Here is a 16,250-nt window from a genome sequence, read left to right as displayed (position 1 = left end):
CAGCCGCCACCGAGCTGCACGCCGGGAGCCGCCGCCTGCGCTTGCGCGCGCGGGGCACTGTGGGGCCGTCGTCGCCGCGTGCCGAGCGTCCTGGCGCGGCCGAGGGGAAGCCGCGGGGCTGCCCCGGTTACGCTGGCCACCCGCACCTGGTCCTGTGGCTTCGACCACTGGTCAGCAAGGCCCCGGAGAGGCCAGCGAAGAGGAGGGGCTCGTTGGCTTTACGGAGACGCGCGGAGCACCCTCAAGGTGCCAAACGCTCGCTTGCTCCCTGTTCCTACATCCTGGGCGTCTTCCCAGGCTGTCATATAACTCCTGAGAATAGTGGTTCTTAACTCTGTAAGTATACATACTCTTGTACGCCTTATGGCTGGATGCGTTACAGCCATTTCCATGTAGATGTCTGTGCATACGTGCACACGCACAACTCTCCGCAGTTTTGGAGATCTCCGTGTTCAGTCGTACCTCACGTGATCTTGCACTGCCAATGTTGAGAACCAATGCCTTAGACTATGCATTTACCAAACTTCATTACCTGTCTTCTTCCTATTTTCCTAATACTTGGCAGGCGTCTAGGTCAGAGGTGTTTAAACTGAGGGTTATGAACTATTTAGTGTGTCACGAAATCAATTTAATAGGTGGCAACCAACATTTAAAAAAAAAAAAGCCAGACGAGGTGACTCACGCCTACAATCCCAGCACTTTGGGAGGCTGAGGCAGGCGGATCACTTGAGGTCAGGAGTTCGAGACCAGCCTGGCCAACATGGTGAAACCCCGTCTGTACTAAAAATACAGAAATTAGCTGGGCATAGTAACGTATGCCTCTAATCCCAGCTACTTGAGAGGCTACTTGAGAATCACTTGAACCCAGGAGGCAGAGGTTGCAGTGAGCCGAGATCGCGCCACTGCACTCCAGCCTGGGCAACAGAGCTAGACTGTGTCTCAAAAATAATAAAAAATAAAAATAAAAAAGAGAATAAAATGTCAGTGCCTTTCACACAGTAAAGGTAAGAATTGTGGAAGTTTTGTTGCTGTGTATATGTAGATGATATTTAATCTTCAGACTGAGACATGTTTGAGCATGAAAGTAGTTGTTAATATAATTACTCTGGGACCAAAGCTGTAATCTAGGATTGTCTCCAGCCAGCTAGGACACATGGTCACCTCTATGTTTGTACTCAGTCAGGAAATAAAATGTATTATAGACATTTCAGTGGTTACCCAGCTTTGTCCCTGGCTTTCATGCTCCTATTCCCCCAATCTGTCCTCCACACAACTTCATAAACTGTCTGAAATATAAAGCTTACCACACTGCATCCTTACCCAGAACTCTTCAAGGAAGCCCTGTGGCCTATAGCATCACATTCACTGTCATTCAGGGGCCTTCAAAACCCAGGATCCTCAGCCAGGCACAGTGACTCACGCCTGTAATCCCAGCACTTTGGGAGATTGACGTGGGTGGATCCCTTAGTCCAGGAGTTCTAGATCATCCTGGGCAACATGGTGAAACCCCATCTCTACAAAAAATACAAAACTTAGCTGGGCATGGTGGTGTGCACCTGTAGTCCCAGCTACTTGGGAGGCTGAGGTGGGAGGATCACTTGAGCCCGGGAGATCAAGGCTGTGGTGAGTTGTGATGGCACCACTGCACTCCAGGCTGGGAGACAGAGCAAGACCCAGTCTCAAAAAAACAAAAACTCAAAACAAATCAAGTATCCTCCAGCTTTACCTTCTCCTTACTACCTCCAGCCCACCTGACTATCAAGTGTTTCCATCACCACAGCATCTACATTCCTTGACTAGAGCATTCACCTTCCAAAGCCAGCTCAAGCATCACCCATTGAACGGCCCAGGTCAAGCGCTTCCCCTTGGTGTCAAACATTTACAACAGAAAGTTTTGTTAGTCTATGGACCATCCATCCTCCTACATTATTGACATGGCCTTCCCTCCCCATAAAACAAGTGATTCTAGATTTTATAAATGTTTATATATTTGTGTAAGAACATATAAATGATTATGTGCTAAGAATATATATGGTGGTTTTGAAGTGTCAAATCTCAAAAAGTATTTTTGGATGGTGGGTTTACTAATGTGTTAATTTCTAAAATTTCTAGAGAGAATTTGCATCATTTGTATGATTCAGAAAAAAAAGAAACAGGATAGAAAATGAAAAATTCTGTTTCTACTCCCTGTTGGTAGTTTAGTGCATAGTTTTCTAAACTTTTTAGTATGCTTATATGTAGTGTTTCATTTTCAACATTGAAATAATTTTAGATGTACAGAAATGTTGCAAGAATAATACACAATTGGTCAGGTGCAGTGGCTTATGCCTGTAATCACAGCACTTTGGGAGGTCGAGGCAGGTGAATTGCTTGAGGCCAGGAGTTCAAGCTTAGCCTAGCCAACATGGTGAGACCCCATCTCTACAAAAAATACAAAATTTAGCCAGGTGTGGTGGCGTGCACCTGTAGTCCCAGCTACTTGGGAGGCTCAGGCACAAGAATTGTTTAAACCCAGGAGGCAGAGGTTGCAGTGAGCTGAGATTGCACCACTGCACTTCAACCTGGGCAATGGTGAGACTGTGTCTCAAAAAAAAAAAAAAAAAAAAAAAAAAAAACAGAGAAGATTTTTAAATGGATAATTTTGACTACACAAAAGTTTAAAACTTTTGTCAAGCAACACCAACTAGAAACCAAAAAGACAGCACGCACAGAATGCGAGACAATGTTTGAAATAATAATATCTCACTACAGTCTAAGATCCAGAATATATTAAGAACATTTAGAACTCAATAAAAAAGACAAATAACCCAATTAAAAACTGGGCAAAAGATGTGAATAGAAATTTCTTCAAAGAAGATACTCAACTGGGCAATAAGCACATTTTAAAAAATCAGGCTGGGCGTAGTGGCTGAGGCCTGTAATCTCAACACTTTGGGAAGCTGAGGTTGGAGGATTGTTTGAGGCCAGGAGTTTGAGACCAGATTGGGCGACATAGCGAACCCCTGACTACAGAAAAATTTAAAAGTTAGCCGAATGTGGTGGTGTACATCTGAGGGCCCAGCTACTCAGGAGGTTGAGGTGTGATTATTGCTTGATTCCAGGAATTTGAGGCTGCAGGGAGCTATGATTGAGCCACTGTACTTCAGCCCAGGAGACAGAGCAAGACCCTGTCTCTTTTAAAAAAAAAAAAAAAAAAAAGGCTGGGCACAGTGATTCACACCTGTAATCCCAGCACGTTGGGGGGCCGAGGAAGGCGGATCATGAGGTCAGGAGTTTGAGACCAACCTGGCCAATATGGTGAAACCCCATCTCTACTAAAAATACAAAAATCAGCTAGGCGTGATGGTGCATGCCTGTAATCTCAGCTACTTGGGAGGCTGAAGCAGGAGAATCGCTTGAACCTGGGAGACAGAGGTTGCAATGAGCTGAGATTGTGCCACTGCACTTCAGCGACCTGGGCAACAGAGCGAGACTCCTTCTAAAAAAAAAAAAAAAAAAAAAAAAAGAGGCCTGGTGTGTTGGCTTACATCTATAATCCCAGCAGTTTGGGTGACTATCTGTGGTGGGAGGATCACCTGACCCAGGAGTTCAGGACCAGCTTAGGCAACATGGCAAGACCCTATCTCTACAAGAAAAATTTTTTTTCTTCACCAAAAGCAGATAACTTGAAAAAATTTTAAGAATTAGTAGAGCACAGTGGCGCATGCCTGTAATCCCAGCTATGATTGCTTGGGCCTAGGAGGTTGAGGTTGCTGTGAGCCCCATTCACGCTACAGCATTCCAGCCTGGGAAACAGAGCAAGACCCTGTCTCAAGAAAATAATAATCATTAGACATAAGGGAAGTATAAATCAAAGCCATAATGAGGTACCACTTCACACCCTCTGAGATGGCTGTAATTAAAGGGACAGACAACAAGTGTTGACAAAGATGTGGAGAAGTTGGAACCCTCATACATTCTGGTGGACTATAAAATGGTGCAGTCATTTTTGGAAAACAGTTTAGCAGTTCCTCAGAAAGTTAAGTGATGCCAAGTATGGTGGCTCACGCCTGTAATCCCAGTACTTTGGGAGGCCAAGGCAGGTGGATCACCTGAGGTCAGAAGTTCGAGACCAGCCTAGCCAACATGGTGAAACCCTGTATCTACTAAAAATACAAAAATTATCCAAGTGATGGTGCATGCCTGTAATCCCAAGTATTTGGGAGGTTGAGGCAGAATCTCTTGAACCCAGGAGGTGGAGGTTGCAGGGAGCCGAGATCGCGCCACTGCACTCCAGCCTGGGTGAGAGAGTGAGACCACCTCTCAAAACACAAACAAACAAAAATGGAAATTAGCTGGGCATGGTGGCCTGCACCTGTAATCCCAGCTACTTGGGAAGCTAAGGCAGGAGAATAGCTTGAACCTGGGAGGTGGAGGTTGCAGTGAACCAAGATCGTGCCACTGCATTCCAACCTGGGCGACAGAGTGAGACTCCATCTCAAAAAAAAAAGAAAGAAAAGAAAAAGAAAACCTTGTTGTGCTTTTATTTCAATGCTCAATTATTTACAGAAAAACATATAATACCTTTTGAATTTAGTGTTCACACACAGAATTTCTTTTGCAAGAAACCTTCCATAACTTGTTTTAAACCTTTATCTCTATCTTATCTAATTGAAAATAATCCTTTAGCCCTAGACAAAAATTTCCATGTCCATTCCTTCTCAGAACATTTTACTGAGATTATATGATTAATGATTATTTGCTAAGGTTAAGAGCCTTACTAAGTCCCTTACCAAAGTCCTGGGCCTGACCAAGTTGTAAAGTAGGCAAGTTGAACAGTTCTCAAAGTCAAAAGAAGTGGTTTATAACTGTAAAACATTTAGCAAACCTAATTATCTGTCTCATATAATTTAGACCACCTGTCTACATTTTAACAACAACATTTGCATTTTACCAGTAATCTTTAAGACTGTTTTTATTTCTCAAGGATTAAAGTCACACGAACTAAAAGGCATTACAGCTTTTATTTTCCCTTCAAAAATATTTGATCGAAGCACTTATTTTCCTTTAGGCCAATTAATTGGATCTCTTTTTTTTTGTTTTTTTTTTTGTTTTTTTGTTTTTTTGAGACGGAGTCTTGCTCTTGTCGCCCAGGCTGGAGTGCAGTGGCGTGATCTCAGCTCACTGCAAGCTCCGTCTCCTGGGTCCACACCATTCTCCTGCCTCAGCCTCCCAAGTAGCTGGGATTACAGGCACCTGCCACCATGCCTGGCTAATTTTTTGTATATTTAGTAGAGATGGAGTTTCACCGTATTAGCCAGGATGGTCTCGATCTCCTGACCTCGTGATCCGCCTGCCTCGGCCTCCCAAAGTGCTGGGATTACAGGCGTGAGCCACCGCGCCTGGCCTAGAGCTCTCTTTTTTTTATAGACATCACACACAACACATGTAACTGCACAGACAAACAGAAGCAGATCCAGTAGTTACAAGATTTTCTGTTCACCAATCTCCTAATTGGACTATTGGCCTCAAGTGGGGCCCTTTAAGAGCAGGGCTAGAAAAGCATGCAGTTTCCAGGGCCCAATAAATGGGGATAGCTGGAAGACAAAAACAGATTTTGAGGGGGACCTATCTGCTTTTGATTGCTGGGTTTTTATGAGTAAAACAGAGGTTTCTACCAAAATGGCATGCATAGCACCTTTTCTCTTCTTCTCAAGGAGTCCCAGGCTATCAGAAATTATTTTAGAGCCTCTCATGTGTGCATTAAGGGTAGCAAGACAAAACGGAGAAAAGGAATTCAGTCAACTGGGAAAAAAATCTTTTCCAGAAAACAAGACCAAAGAAGAGAAAACATAAAGGTTTAAAAAATATTCACTTTTTTTGTTGTTTTTGAGACAGAGTCTTGCTCTGTTGCCCAGGCTGGAGTACAATGGTGCAATCTTGGCTCACTGCAACCTCCGCCTCCCAGGTTCAAACGATTCACCTGCCTCAGCCTCCTGAGTAGCTAGGACTACAGGCAAGTGCCACCACACCCAGCTAATTTTCTTGTATTTTAGAAGAGACAGGGTTTCACCATGTTGGCCAGGCTAGTCTTGAACTCATGACCTCAGGTGATCTGCCCACTTCAGCCTCCCAAAGTGCTGGGATTGCCGGTGTGAGTCACTGCACTCGCCCCAGATATCCACTTTTTAAAAAAAATTTATATCCAGTGCTTTATTAAAGACAAATAGTCTCATAAGAGAAGTAATGTGTTCACAGGCCAACAGAGAATGCATGTATATGAGAAAGAGATGTGTGAGGTCCCTGATCTGTGCTCTAAGGGAGTGGTCAGTCAGGCAGGGCCTTGGCCAAACAGTAAGGCAGATGAGGGTCCCTATCCTGGGGGACTCACTGCTCCTGGGTGCCCCAGGAGATGTAATCTGGCCATGTGGCCATGTGGTACTTATCCATGAGCTGCTGCACAATCTCCCTGGATGTGTCCATCTCATCAAAGTTGTCCTTGAACATGTCCTCCTTGCGGAATAGCTCCAGGAAGGCCTCCCTCTTCCGCAGCTTGTCATATTGGTGACAGGTGCTCTCGAAGAGTGAGGAGATGCTGGTGTGGTTGGCCATCATGAGCCCGCTGACCCAGTGGACCAAGGGCAGGTAAGGAGACTTCCTCGACAGGGCCACCTGGATGCTGGTGGGGCCCCACAGGATAAAGTTGGCCAACTTCCGTTTCCGGATCCTCTGCAGGTTCTTGTGGACCTGGGTGGGGTTCACGTCTCCCTGGATGGTGTTGAGAATGGTGATGTAGGAGTGGTTGGTGTGGCGGTCTCGGCCTGTGGACACCATCACGTTCTTGGGCTGCAGCAGCCACGTCATGACATCCAGGACCGTGGTCTTCCTCACACTGGCCACTGACTGGTCCATAGTTAGCAGGGTGTAGCCGGTCATGAGAAAGTGGAGCCATGGGGTGGGAATGAGTGAGGCGATGAGGCTGATGAGGACATTGTTCATGTAGCCGGGGTAGTGCAGGGTGAAGGTGCTGGCTGACATGATGGTGGACACCAGCTGGTTGGTCTGAGAGAAGGATGGGTTCTGGATGTGCAGGGGGTCTGTGGCAATCTGGTTCAGGGCTGTGTTGTGCAGCACCACCACACAGTTTGCATTCTGCATCAGCCTCTTGAGTGTCAGGAGTGAATTATAAAGCTGGATCACCACGTTGCTCATCTCTTCCTGGTTGAGAAACACTGAATATGTCTGCACCAGCTTCTTAGGATACCTGTCATTCAGCCATTCTAAGAGGTAGGAGCCGAGGCCAGAGCCTGTCCCCCCAGCAATGGACTGACACAGCACAAAGCCATCTAGATTGTCACTACCATCTGCCTCTCAGTCTATGATGTTAAAAATGTCCTCATGGAGCTTCTCTCTCTGGGAGAATCTGCTGGCCCAGTTGTTGCCAGCTCCTCCTCCATGCTCTGACAGGTAGATGTTCTCTGGGTTGTAGAGCTTGGGATAGGGGGAGTTGAGGATGGAGTGGATCACCTGGGGCTCCAGGTCCAGCAGCATGGCCCAGGGGATATAGTGCTCATCTTTTGCCTGTTAGAAAAAGATGTCCTTGTTGTCAGTGCCCTTAATGGCGAACTCCTCCACAGTACCCTCAGGGCTGATACCATGCTCAGTGCACAGCTGTTTCCAGAACTCGAACCCAATCTGATTGCCGCACTGCCCCAACTGTAGGGTGATGATTTCCCTCCGCGTCACTCCTCAGGTGCTGGCGTTGCAGCCGCTCCCACCCGCAATGCCGCCGCATGCCAGCCCCCCAGATATCCACTTTTAGTTAAGCCGAACTCTCTTTAAGAAAATCCTATTTTGGGGTCTGGGTGCGGTGGCTCATGCTTGTAATCCTAGCACTTCGGGAGGCCGAAGTGGGCAGATCACTTGAGGTCAGGAGTTCAAGACCAGCCTGGCCAACATGGTGAAACCCCATCTCTGCTAAAAATACAGAAATTAGCTGGAAATCACTTGAACCCGGGAGGCGGAGGTTGCAGTAAGCCAAGATTGTGCCACTGCACTGTAGCCTGGGCAACAGAGCAAGACTCCATCTCAAAAAAAAAGAAAAGAAAATCCTTTTTTTTTTTTTCTTTTTTGAGCTCTATCGCCCAGGCTGGAGTGCAGTGGTGTGATCTCCACTCACCGAAACCTCTACTTTTTGGGGTTCAAGTGATTCTCCTGAGTCAGCGTCCTGAGTAGCTGGGATTACAAGCACCCACCACCATGCCCAACTATTTTTTGTATTTTTAGTAGAGACAGGGTTTCGCTATGTTGCCCAGGATGGTCTAGAACTCCTAACCTCAAATGATCCACTTGCCTCAGCCTCCCAAAGTGCTGGGATTACAGGCATGAGCCACCGCACCCAGCTCTGTTTTTGTTTTGTTTTGTTGTTTGACATGGTCTTGCTCTGTCACCCAGGCTGGAGTACAGGACACAGTCATGGTTCACTGCAGCCTCAACCTCCTGGATTCAACCAATCTTCCTTCCTCAGCTTCCTGGGTAGCTGGGACTACATGCCACCATGCCCAGTCAATTTTTTATTTTTTGTAGAGACAGGGTCTCACTATGTTGCTGGAATATAGGCATGAGCCACCACACCTGGTCAAGAAAATTCTTTTAAATCCTTTATTACCCAACAACATTAGCCATGCCAAGCAGCCAATATTTCTGGCTTTTGAACATTACCAAAGATAACCTCCCAGGTGGTCAGAGAAAGGAAAATTTAAGGTGGTTCATGAAGGGGAAGAGAATCAACAAATGATAAAGGACACAAAGATATCAAACCAGAAAGGACTCATTCCCTAAGCCAGGATTGAACCCAGGCCGCCACTGTAAAATGGCAGAAGCTAGAACAAAGCACTGCCATGTGGTTACAGGTGGCAGTCACACTTCCAAGGGCATAAAACCAGATGGAGGCCTGCAGCGAAGTTTGCCACTGCCCAGTTTGCTGGGCTTGCTTCAACAACAGGCCTATGGAGTCCTAGACCCACATCCCATCCCAAGGTACCCCTCTTTCTGACAGAACTATACGGAGAGACATGCAGAGCACACCAGATTGGCTACAGCTTAAGGCCAACCTCACAAATCCTTTTTTATTAATTAAAACTTTACAGATAATATAAACAGTGATCCTTATTCCCTTTCTAGTTTGTACAGGGAGAGAGAGGTCAAAATCCTGACTGGTTTAAAAAAAAAAAAACAAAAATACTCCTACCCTTTTGCTGACATGTCAGGCTTCTGGGTTCCCTCCCTACTGAGCTCAGTCCCAAGCCAACCAGTTAAGGTTTAGGAAATTAACTTCTCCCAGGTTGGAGGATACATCCCAGGAGAGCATCCTGCAGCATGGGGACACAATCACCCATCTGTAAAGAGAGGACAGAGGAGGAGAAAGGAGTAAGAAGGCATTTATTTAAAGGAGCCCCAGGACTCAAGATGCATTTGAAAGATGTATTGCTACTCATCTAGAAAGAGGGGAGCAAGGCATCCCTGGTTCCCTTCTCTTCCTAGCAAATACCCAGGGTATATGAGGGAGAGAAAGCGAGACATCCCTCTTTCTTTTGTCCTTATATCCCTGAGTCCTGGCAACCATGACAAGATGCCTCCCATGGGTGTCAAAGTGGCTTTCACCCATGTTTTTCACCCATGTTTCACCAAGTGGGAGTGGGGTAGGGAGTGGGATTATCTTATCTTACCCCATATGCCCTATCTCCTCTGCTGTCAATAGTCTTTGCATTCCCTATACCTCATTGATGCCTTGAATACTAGCATAACCTTTATCCATGAAACGAGGCTTGGTTTAATCGGCAGAAATTAGTCATGCTCACCTGCACCGTGCCTTTTAACTTCTGTTGTCATCTGCCTCTGGATCCCTCAGATCCAGTTTTCTTTCCTAGGGCTTCGACCCAAAGCTTGGAATTGAGTTTGGGTCAAAATAACTTCCTCAGGATGTTGCACAGACTCCTTATCATAAGCTGAATGCTAAGGTCAAGCTGTGGAATTGAGTCCTTCTCCAACAAGGAAAAGAAAACGGTGTCTTGTGAGTTGGGATCCTAGCCGAGTAAAACATCTTCTAAAAGGAAAAAAGTCTCTAGCATAGAGAAGCCCCATCTACTTGCAGGGCTGTGTTATTAGGTTGGTACAAAAGCAATCACAGTCCTCGCCATTCTAAGTAACAGCAAAAACTGCAACTACTTATGCACCAGCGTACTCCTGGCCTGGTGGAGAAAAGGAAAAGAAAAACAGCTTAAATGCAGGGCTGTGTTAACTACTGACAGGATGGAGAAAAGAAAAAGATGCCCGGGGAACAAACCTCTTATTCTTATGCCAATGAGTTTCTCCAACAGGGAAACTTTTTTTTGAGATGGAGTTTCACTCTTGTTGCCCAGGCTGGGGTGCAGTGGCCCAATCTCAGCTCACTCCAACCTCTGTCTCCCAGGTTCAAGTGATTCTCCTGCCTCAGCCTTCTGAGTAGCTGAGATTACAGGTGGATGCCACCATGCCCGGCTAAGTTTTGTATTTTTAGTAGAGACGGGGTTTCACCATGTTGGCCAGGCTAGTCTCAAACTCCTGACCTCAGGTGATCTGCCCGCCTCGGACTCCCAAAGTACTGCAATTAAAAGTTTCTTGGCCGGGCGCAATGGCTTTTAATTGCTGTTTCTACCCTGGGGTTTGGACTGAGCTGGACCCCTCAGCCAGAGGAGGGGAAGACTCCATGGTATGTGGCGTGGACACTGGACAGACAGCTGCATGGGACCCTTGGGCCATGAGCTCCAGTCCCAGCTGGGAGGGGCAGGGAGCCACCACTTACCCGTCTGTCTCACGCATGCATCTGCAGCCATTGGGGTTGTAAAAGATAAGTGCCATTACAGTCCTGCAAAAAGAAGGAAAGTGCTATAGAAAAGGCTGAGTTGGACCAAGGCTGACATGCCCGATCCCTGAGAGTGATGAGGTGAGGGGGTGCAGTTTCCTTTATCCTCAGAAGAAGCCTGAGGACAAGAAGGCTCAGAAAGGAAAGGGAAACAGATTTTTTGGTGTGCATTTTACTCACCCCTCCTCATGTCCCTGTGTGGGCCACCAAAATGATGCAGGATTTTTTGCTCCTTAGCTCTGCTAAAATCTGGGTTCTTGTATCACAACTAGGAAAAATTAGGCACACAGACACATTGAAAGGTGAGGAGAGCACAATGTATCAAAAGAAAGCTCTCAGCAAAAAAGAGAGGGTCCTGCCAATAGGCTCCTACCTCACAGATTGAATACCAGGTCAACACACAGGAGCTGAAGAGACCAGGCTCATCTCCCCACATAAGGCGTGAATTCCTGGTGGCTCCATCCCCATTCTTCCAGTGTGCATGCGGGCCGTTAGCCCCTCCACATTGATTTCCCTTACTGTACATGTGTTAAGGGACAGAATTTTTCACCGTGAGCATGTTTAGGCAAGTACCCTGTGCACCATGACCTGTGTGGCATATGGCTGTCTCCTGTCTCTATCAGTAGTATCAGTAAAGAGACAGAAAACCTACAAAGAAACCGAAAAATAATTCTGGAGCTGAAGAGTATAATAACAAATAAAAAATGCACTGGAGGGATTCAAAGCAAATTTGAAGAGAGAAAAGAATCTGTGAACTTGAAGATAGGACAATGGAAATTACCAAATCTGAGGAACAAAACCATCTGGGGATGCAGCCCAGTAGGTCTCAGCCTTATTTTACCCAGACTGTATTCAAGATGGAGTTGCTGTGGTGCAAATGCCTCTAACACAAGTGAGATGAACTCAGAGAGGAGACTTGAACTCCTGACCTCAGGTGATCTGCCCTCCTCAGCCTCCCAAAGTGTTGGGATTATAGGCATAAGCCACCGCGCCTGGTCCTATTTATTTATTTATTTATTTGAGATGAAGTCTCATTGTGTGGTGCAGGCTGGAATCAGTGGCGTGATCTCAGCTCTCTGCAACCTCTACCTCCTGGATTCACACAGTTCTCCTGCTCAGCTTCCCAAGTAGCTGGGATTACAGGCATGTGCCACCACACCCAGCTAATTTTTGTATTTTTAGTAGAGATGAGGTTTTACCATGTTGGCCATACTGGTCTTGAACTCCTGACCTCAAGTGATCTACCTGCCTTGGCTTCCCAAAGTGCTGGGATTACAGGTGTGAGCTACTGCACCTGGCTTGTCCAGTTTAATTATAGTGCTGTTCAGGCTATCTGTTTCCTTATGGTTCTTCTGTCTGATTGTACTGTTGTTGAAAGTGGGGTATTGAAGTTTCCAACTATTATTATAGAAATCTGTAATTTTTTCTCTTTAATTCTGTCAATGTTAGCTTCATATATTTTGAGGATCTTTTGTTTGGTGCATACATGTTTATCATTGTTATGTCTTCTTAGTGAATTGACTCATCAATATGTAATGTCCTTTTTATTTATTTATTTTTATGAGAAAGAGTCTTGCTGTGTCACCCAGGCTGGAGTGCAGTGGTGAAATATTGGCTCACTGTGGCTTCAGCCTCCCAGGCTCAAGAGATCCTCCCACCTCAGCCTCCTGAGTAGGTGGGACTACAGGTATGTACTACCACACCTCGCTAATTGTGTTTATTTTTTGTAAAGACAGGGTCTTACTATGTTGCCCAGGCTGATCTCAAACTCCTGGGCTCAAGTAATCCTCCCATCTCAGCCTCTAAAAGTGCTGGGATTAAAGGTGTGAGCCACCATGTCAGGACTTTTCGAAAAAATATTTTAGTGTAAATTTTTAATAAAAAGATGGGACCAGGCATGGTGGCTCACATCTGTAATACCAGCACTGTGGGAGGCTGAGGCAGGTTATTGCTTCAGTCCAGAAGTTTGAGACCAGCCTGGACAACATGGGGAAACCCTGTCTCTACCAAAAAAAAAAAAAAAAAAAAAAAAAAAAAAGCCAGACATGGTGGCACATGCCTGTAGTCCCAGCTACTTGGGAGTTTGAGATGGGAGAATCACTTTGAGCTGGGAAGTTGAGGCTGCAGTGGGCCATGATTGCATCACTGCACTCCAGCCTGGGCAACAGAGTGAGACTGTGTCTCATAAATAAATAAACAAACAAACAAACAAATAGACTAGTTCTCACTATGTTGCCCAGGCTGGTCTTGAACTCCTGGCCTCAAGTGATCTTTCCTCCTTGGCCTCCCAAAGTGCTGGGATTATAGGTGTGAGCCACAATGCCCAGCCTACAATTTCCTTATATGTCTCTTGTAACAGGGTGTCTTTTATTTTTTTGAGATGGAGTTTGGCTCTTGTTGCCCAGGCTGCAGTGCAATGGTGTGATCTTGGCTTACCACGACCTCTGCCTCCCGGGTTCAAGCGATTCTGCTGCCTCAGCCTCTTGAGTAACTGGGACTACAGGCGCACGCCACCACACCCAGCTAATTTTTGTATTTTTAGTAGAGATGGGGTTTTACCATGTTGGCCAGGCTGTCTCAAACTTCTGACCTCTAGTGATCCACCTGCTTGGCTTCCCAAAGTGCTGGGATTACAGGCATGAGCCACCGTTCCTGGCCTAAAATACTGGTTTTTAACCTATGAAACTGGCAATGATTTTGAAAAATTATAAAAGTTATACAGCGTTTTGGAAAACTAGGACTATCAGTGTTGGTGATTTTGCTGGGAAGGCAATCTGTATATATGTGTGTATATGTTGTGTATGTGTATATTTGTGTATCTGCATATATGTGTGCAGGTATATGTATACATATATGTGTATGTATATAATGTATTTAAGTATATGTATATTAGTGTGTATGTGTATCAGAAGAGCCTTAAAATACTGATATCCTATTGATCTAGAAATTCAACTCTTCAAAATTTGGCATAAGGAAATAATCATTGGTGTTTATGGGATGTTTTGGCTATAAGGATATTTATTACTCACATTCCTTATAATAATGAAATACTGGTAGCAATATTTATGTCCAGCAGTAGGGGTTGGTTAAACATGATGGTCTAACCATATAGTGGGACGCTAAAATTCATGTTAAGTATACAGGCCATGGGAAAGTTTCCCCTTGCCCTCTGAAGGTTTACTGAAAAATCAACTCACAAAAGGCAGATTATTTGAAGGAAAGGCATGCAAATTTTATGAATGTGTACACAGGGAGAATTACAGAATGATTTCCCACCACTCAACAGGGTTCAGAATCTTGTAGACCATCTTGGCAAAACAACTTACAGGAGGGGAGAAAGAGGAATTCTTTTGAGGGGCAATAAAGGATTACTAGGGAGAAGGATGGATCAGGGCACAGAGATTAACTTGTACGCTATCCTGTGAAAGGGTCTTTTCAGGTGTGGTTACATTCTTGGTCTTATAGGGAGGGCAAGAAAAACAGTTGTTCTCCTTGGAGTGTCTGGACTTTAGGCAGATAAAGACATCTTGTGTTTTGGGAGAAACCAGTGGGGAGGGAGGTCAGAGAGACCTTGAGGCTTCTTCAGTTCAGCATGTTAAAGTGCCATATTTTGGGGTTATCAATTTCTGAACCGGATTTTATGTCAGTAAACATGTACTGCTTATTTTTAAAAGAATGCTTATTTTAGGCCAGGCATGATGGCTCATGCCTATAACCCCAGCACTTTGGGAGGCTGAGGCAGGCAGATCACCTGAGGTTGGGAGTTTCAGACCAGCCTGGCCAACATGGGGAAACCCGTCTCTACTAAAAATAGAATTAGTCAGGTGTGGTAGTGGACGCCTGTAGTCCCAGCTACTGGGAGGCTAAGGCAGGATAATTTATTGAACCCGGGAAGTGGAGGTTGCAGTAAGCCAAGATCTTGCCATTGCACTCTGGCCTGGGCGACAGGGCAAGACCCTGTCTCCAAACAAACATACAAACAAACAAGCTCTTTTAGTCTGATCTCCTTCATTTCATTACTCCCTTGAATCAGGCATTTAGGATTTAGGATTTCCCACTCCTCAAACTCTTCCTAACCCCGGTCCTCCTGGATTTGTCCTTATTTGGGGTGTCACGAGTTCCCATGGCTTTACTTATCAGCTCCCATTTACAGAGCATTAATTATCTTCTGAACTCAAGGCAGCAGTTACGAATTTCTTTTCTGAAGAGGACAAGGAGGCTCTGAAACATTGACTAGATTCCCAGGAGGAAAAGAGACCATGCATCACGCAATGTTTACTAACATTTAAAAATAGTTACAAATGTTAACCCATTTAATCTTCACAGAGAGGAAGGGACTTATTTTTAGCCTAATTTTCAAATAAGGAACTGTGGCCCTGGAAAGGTTCTATCTTGCAGGGGCTCCTGGGGCTGGTAACTGGTGGAGCCCAGATTCCAACACAGGTATTCTGGCTTCAGAGCTAAGGTTTTCATCACTGCTTTGCTGTCTTGTATTCTTAATAGTAGTAAACATTTTAAAATAGTGGTTGTTAATGATATTTTATTTTTAATTTTAATTTTAAAAATGAAACAGGGGCAGGGGGGCGCAGGGGGTCGTCTCAACATGTTGCCCAGGCTGATCTCGAACTCCTGGGCTCAATCGATCCTCTTGCCTCGGCCTCCTAAAGTGGTGGGATTACAGGAGTGAGCCACTGCGTTCGGCCAATGATATTTAATATAACATTAAAAATGCTATCAACAATGGTTTACATTGTCCAGAGCTTTTTATTAAGCATTTTCACTTAGATCATTTTGGAAACTCATTTTGCAGAGACAAGAACTGAAGCTGAAAAATCTACCTGCCTAAGGACTCGTAAGAGTAGCTGTGAAACCTCACTGGAGGAACTGCAGATTGATAATTTTTACTTAATATACACACTATAAATAATAATAAAAGTGCTTCGCATTGCCTAGAGCCTCACAATGCCACTTTACACACATTTGACAATGGGTACCATCTCAGAGAGGCCAGCAGCTTGTCCAACACACCACTGCAAGTAAGAAGTAGGAAAGTTATTGTTTTGCTTAATAATAACGCCTTACGCTCCAGGGCTAAAGAAAAGGCTTTTCTTACAGAAATTAAACTCCAATTACAGAGAGGTGTGAACTTCATTAAGGCCCTGGGGCTGGTTCTTGGCTCGGGGGCAGGTTATCCTGCAGCTTTGGCACCGCAGGCACCGCCCGGCGAGTTCCGGCCTCCGGGCACCTGGGCAGGTGGGCGTTGGGCGGCCTCCGGGCTGCGGACGGCCCTGGCCGCCCCGCCCCGGCCGCCCCGCTGCTCCAAGAGGACCCCGGGCCCACCTCACCCCACCTCCATCCCTGGAGCGCG

General features: G+C 45.6%; 3 protein-coding genes across 9 annotated transcripts in view; 1 reads left to right on the top strand and 2 right to left on the bottom strand.

Annotated features, from left to right (window-relative positions):
* Positions 1 to 200, bottom strand: part of UBE2D4 (ubiquitin conjugating enzyme E2 D4) — a 29,173-nt gene extending 28,973 nt beyond the window's left edge. For all 4 annotated transcript variants that reach the window (XM_017894910.1, XM_017894911.1, XM_017894913.1 and 1 more), the window contains exon 1: positions 147 to 200. The gene's annotated coding sequence lies outside the window, so the exon portion shown is untranslated. The remainder of the gene's footprint in view (positions 1 to 146) is intronic.
* The window catches only part of URGCP (upregulator of cell proliferation), a 51,897-nt gene continuing 35,664 nt past the window's right edge, over positions 18 to 16,250 (top strand). The window contains exon 1 of one of the 4 annotated variants that reach the window (XM_017894895.1): positions 18 to 336. The gene's annotated coding sequence lies outside the window, so the exon portion shown is untranslated. The remainder of the gene's footprint in view (positions 337 to 16,250) is intronic. The other 3 variants (XM_017894897.1, XM_017894893.1, XM_017894894.1) reach the window with 3 other exon arrangements.
* The window catches only part of LOC108544004 (tubulin gamma-1 chain-like), a 12,685-nt gene continuing 2,603 nt past the window's right edge, over positions 6,169 to 16,250 (bottom strand). Inside the window, 2 exon segments of the mRNA XM_017894890.1 lie at positions 6,169 to 7,724; positions 16,091 to 16,196. Of these exon segments, the coding sequence (XP_017750379.1) occupies positions 6,367 to 7,724; positions 16,091 to 16,196 (1,464 nt within the window). The 3' untranslated portion in view covers positions 6,169 to 6,366.

The sequence above is a fragment of the Rhinopithecus bieti genome, unplaced genomic scaffold (assembly GCF_001698545.2).
Source record: "Rhinopithecus bieti isolate Rb0 unplaced genomic scaffold, ASM169854v2 scaffold_26424, whole genome shotgun sequence".
Lineage (NCBI taxonomy): Eukaryota > Metazoa > Chordata > Mammalia > Primates > Cercopithecidae > Rhinopithecus > Rhinopithecus bieti.
The sequence above is the reverse complement of the archived record's forward strand: the minus strand, read 5'-3'. Positions and strand labels throughout refer to the sequence as shown.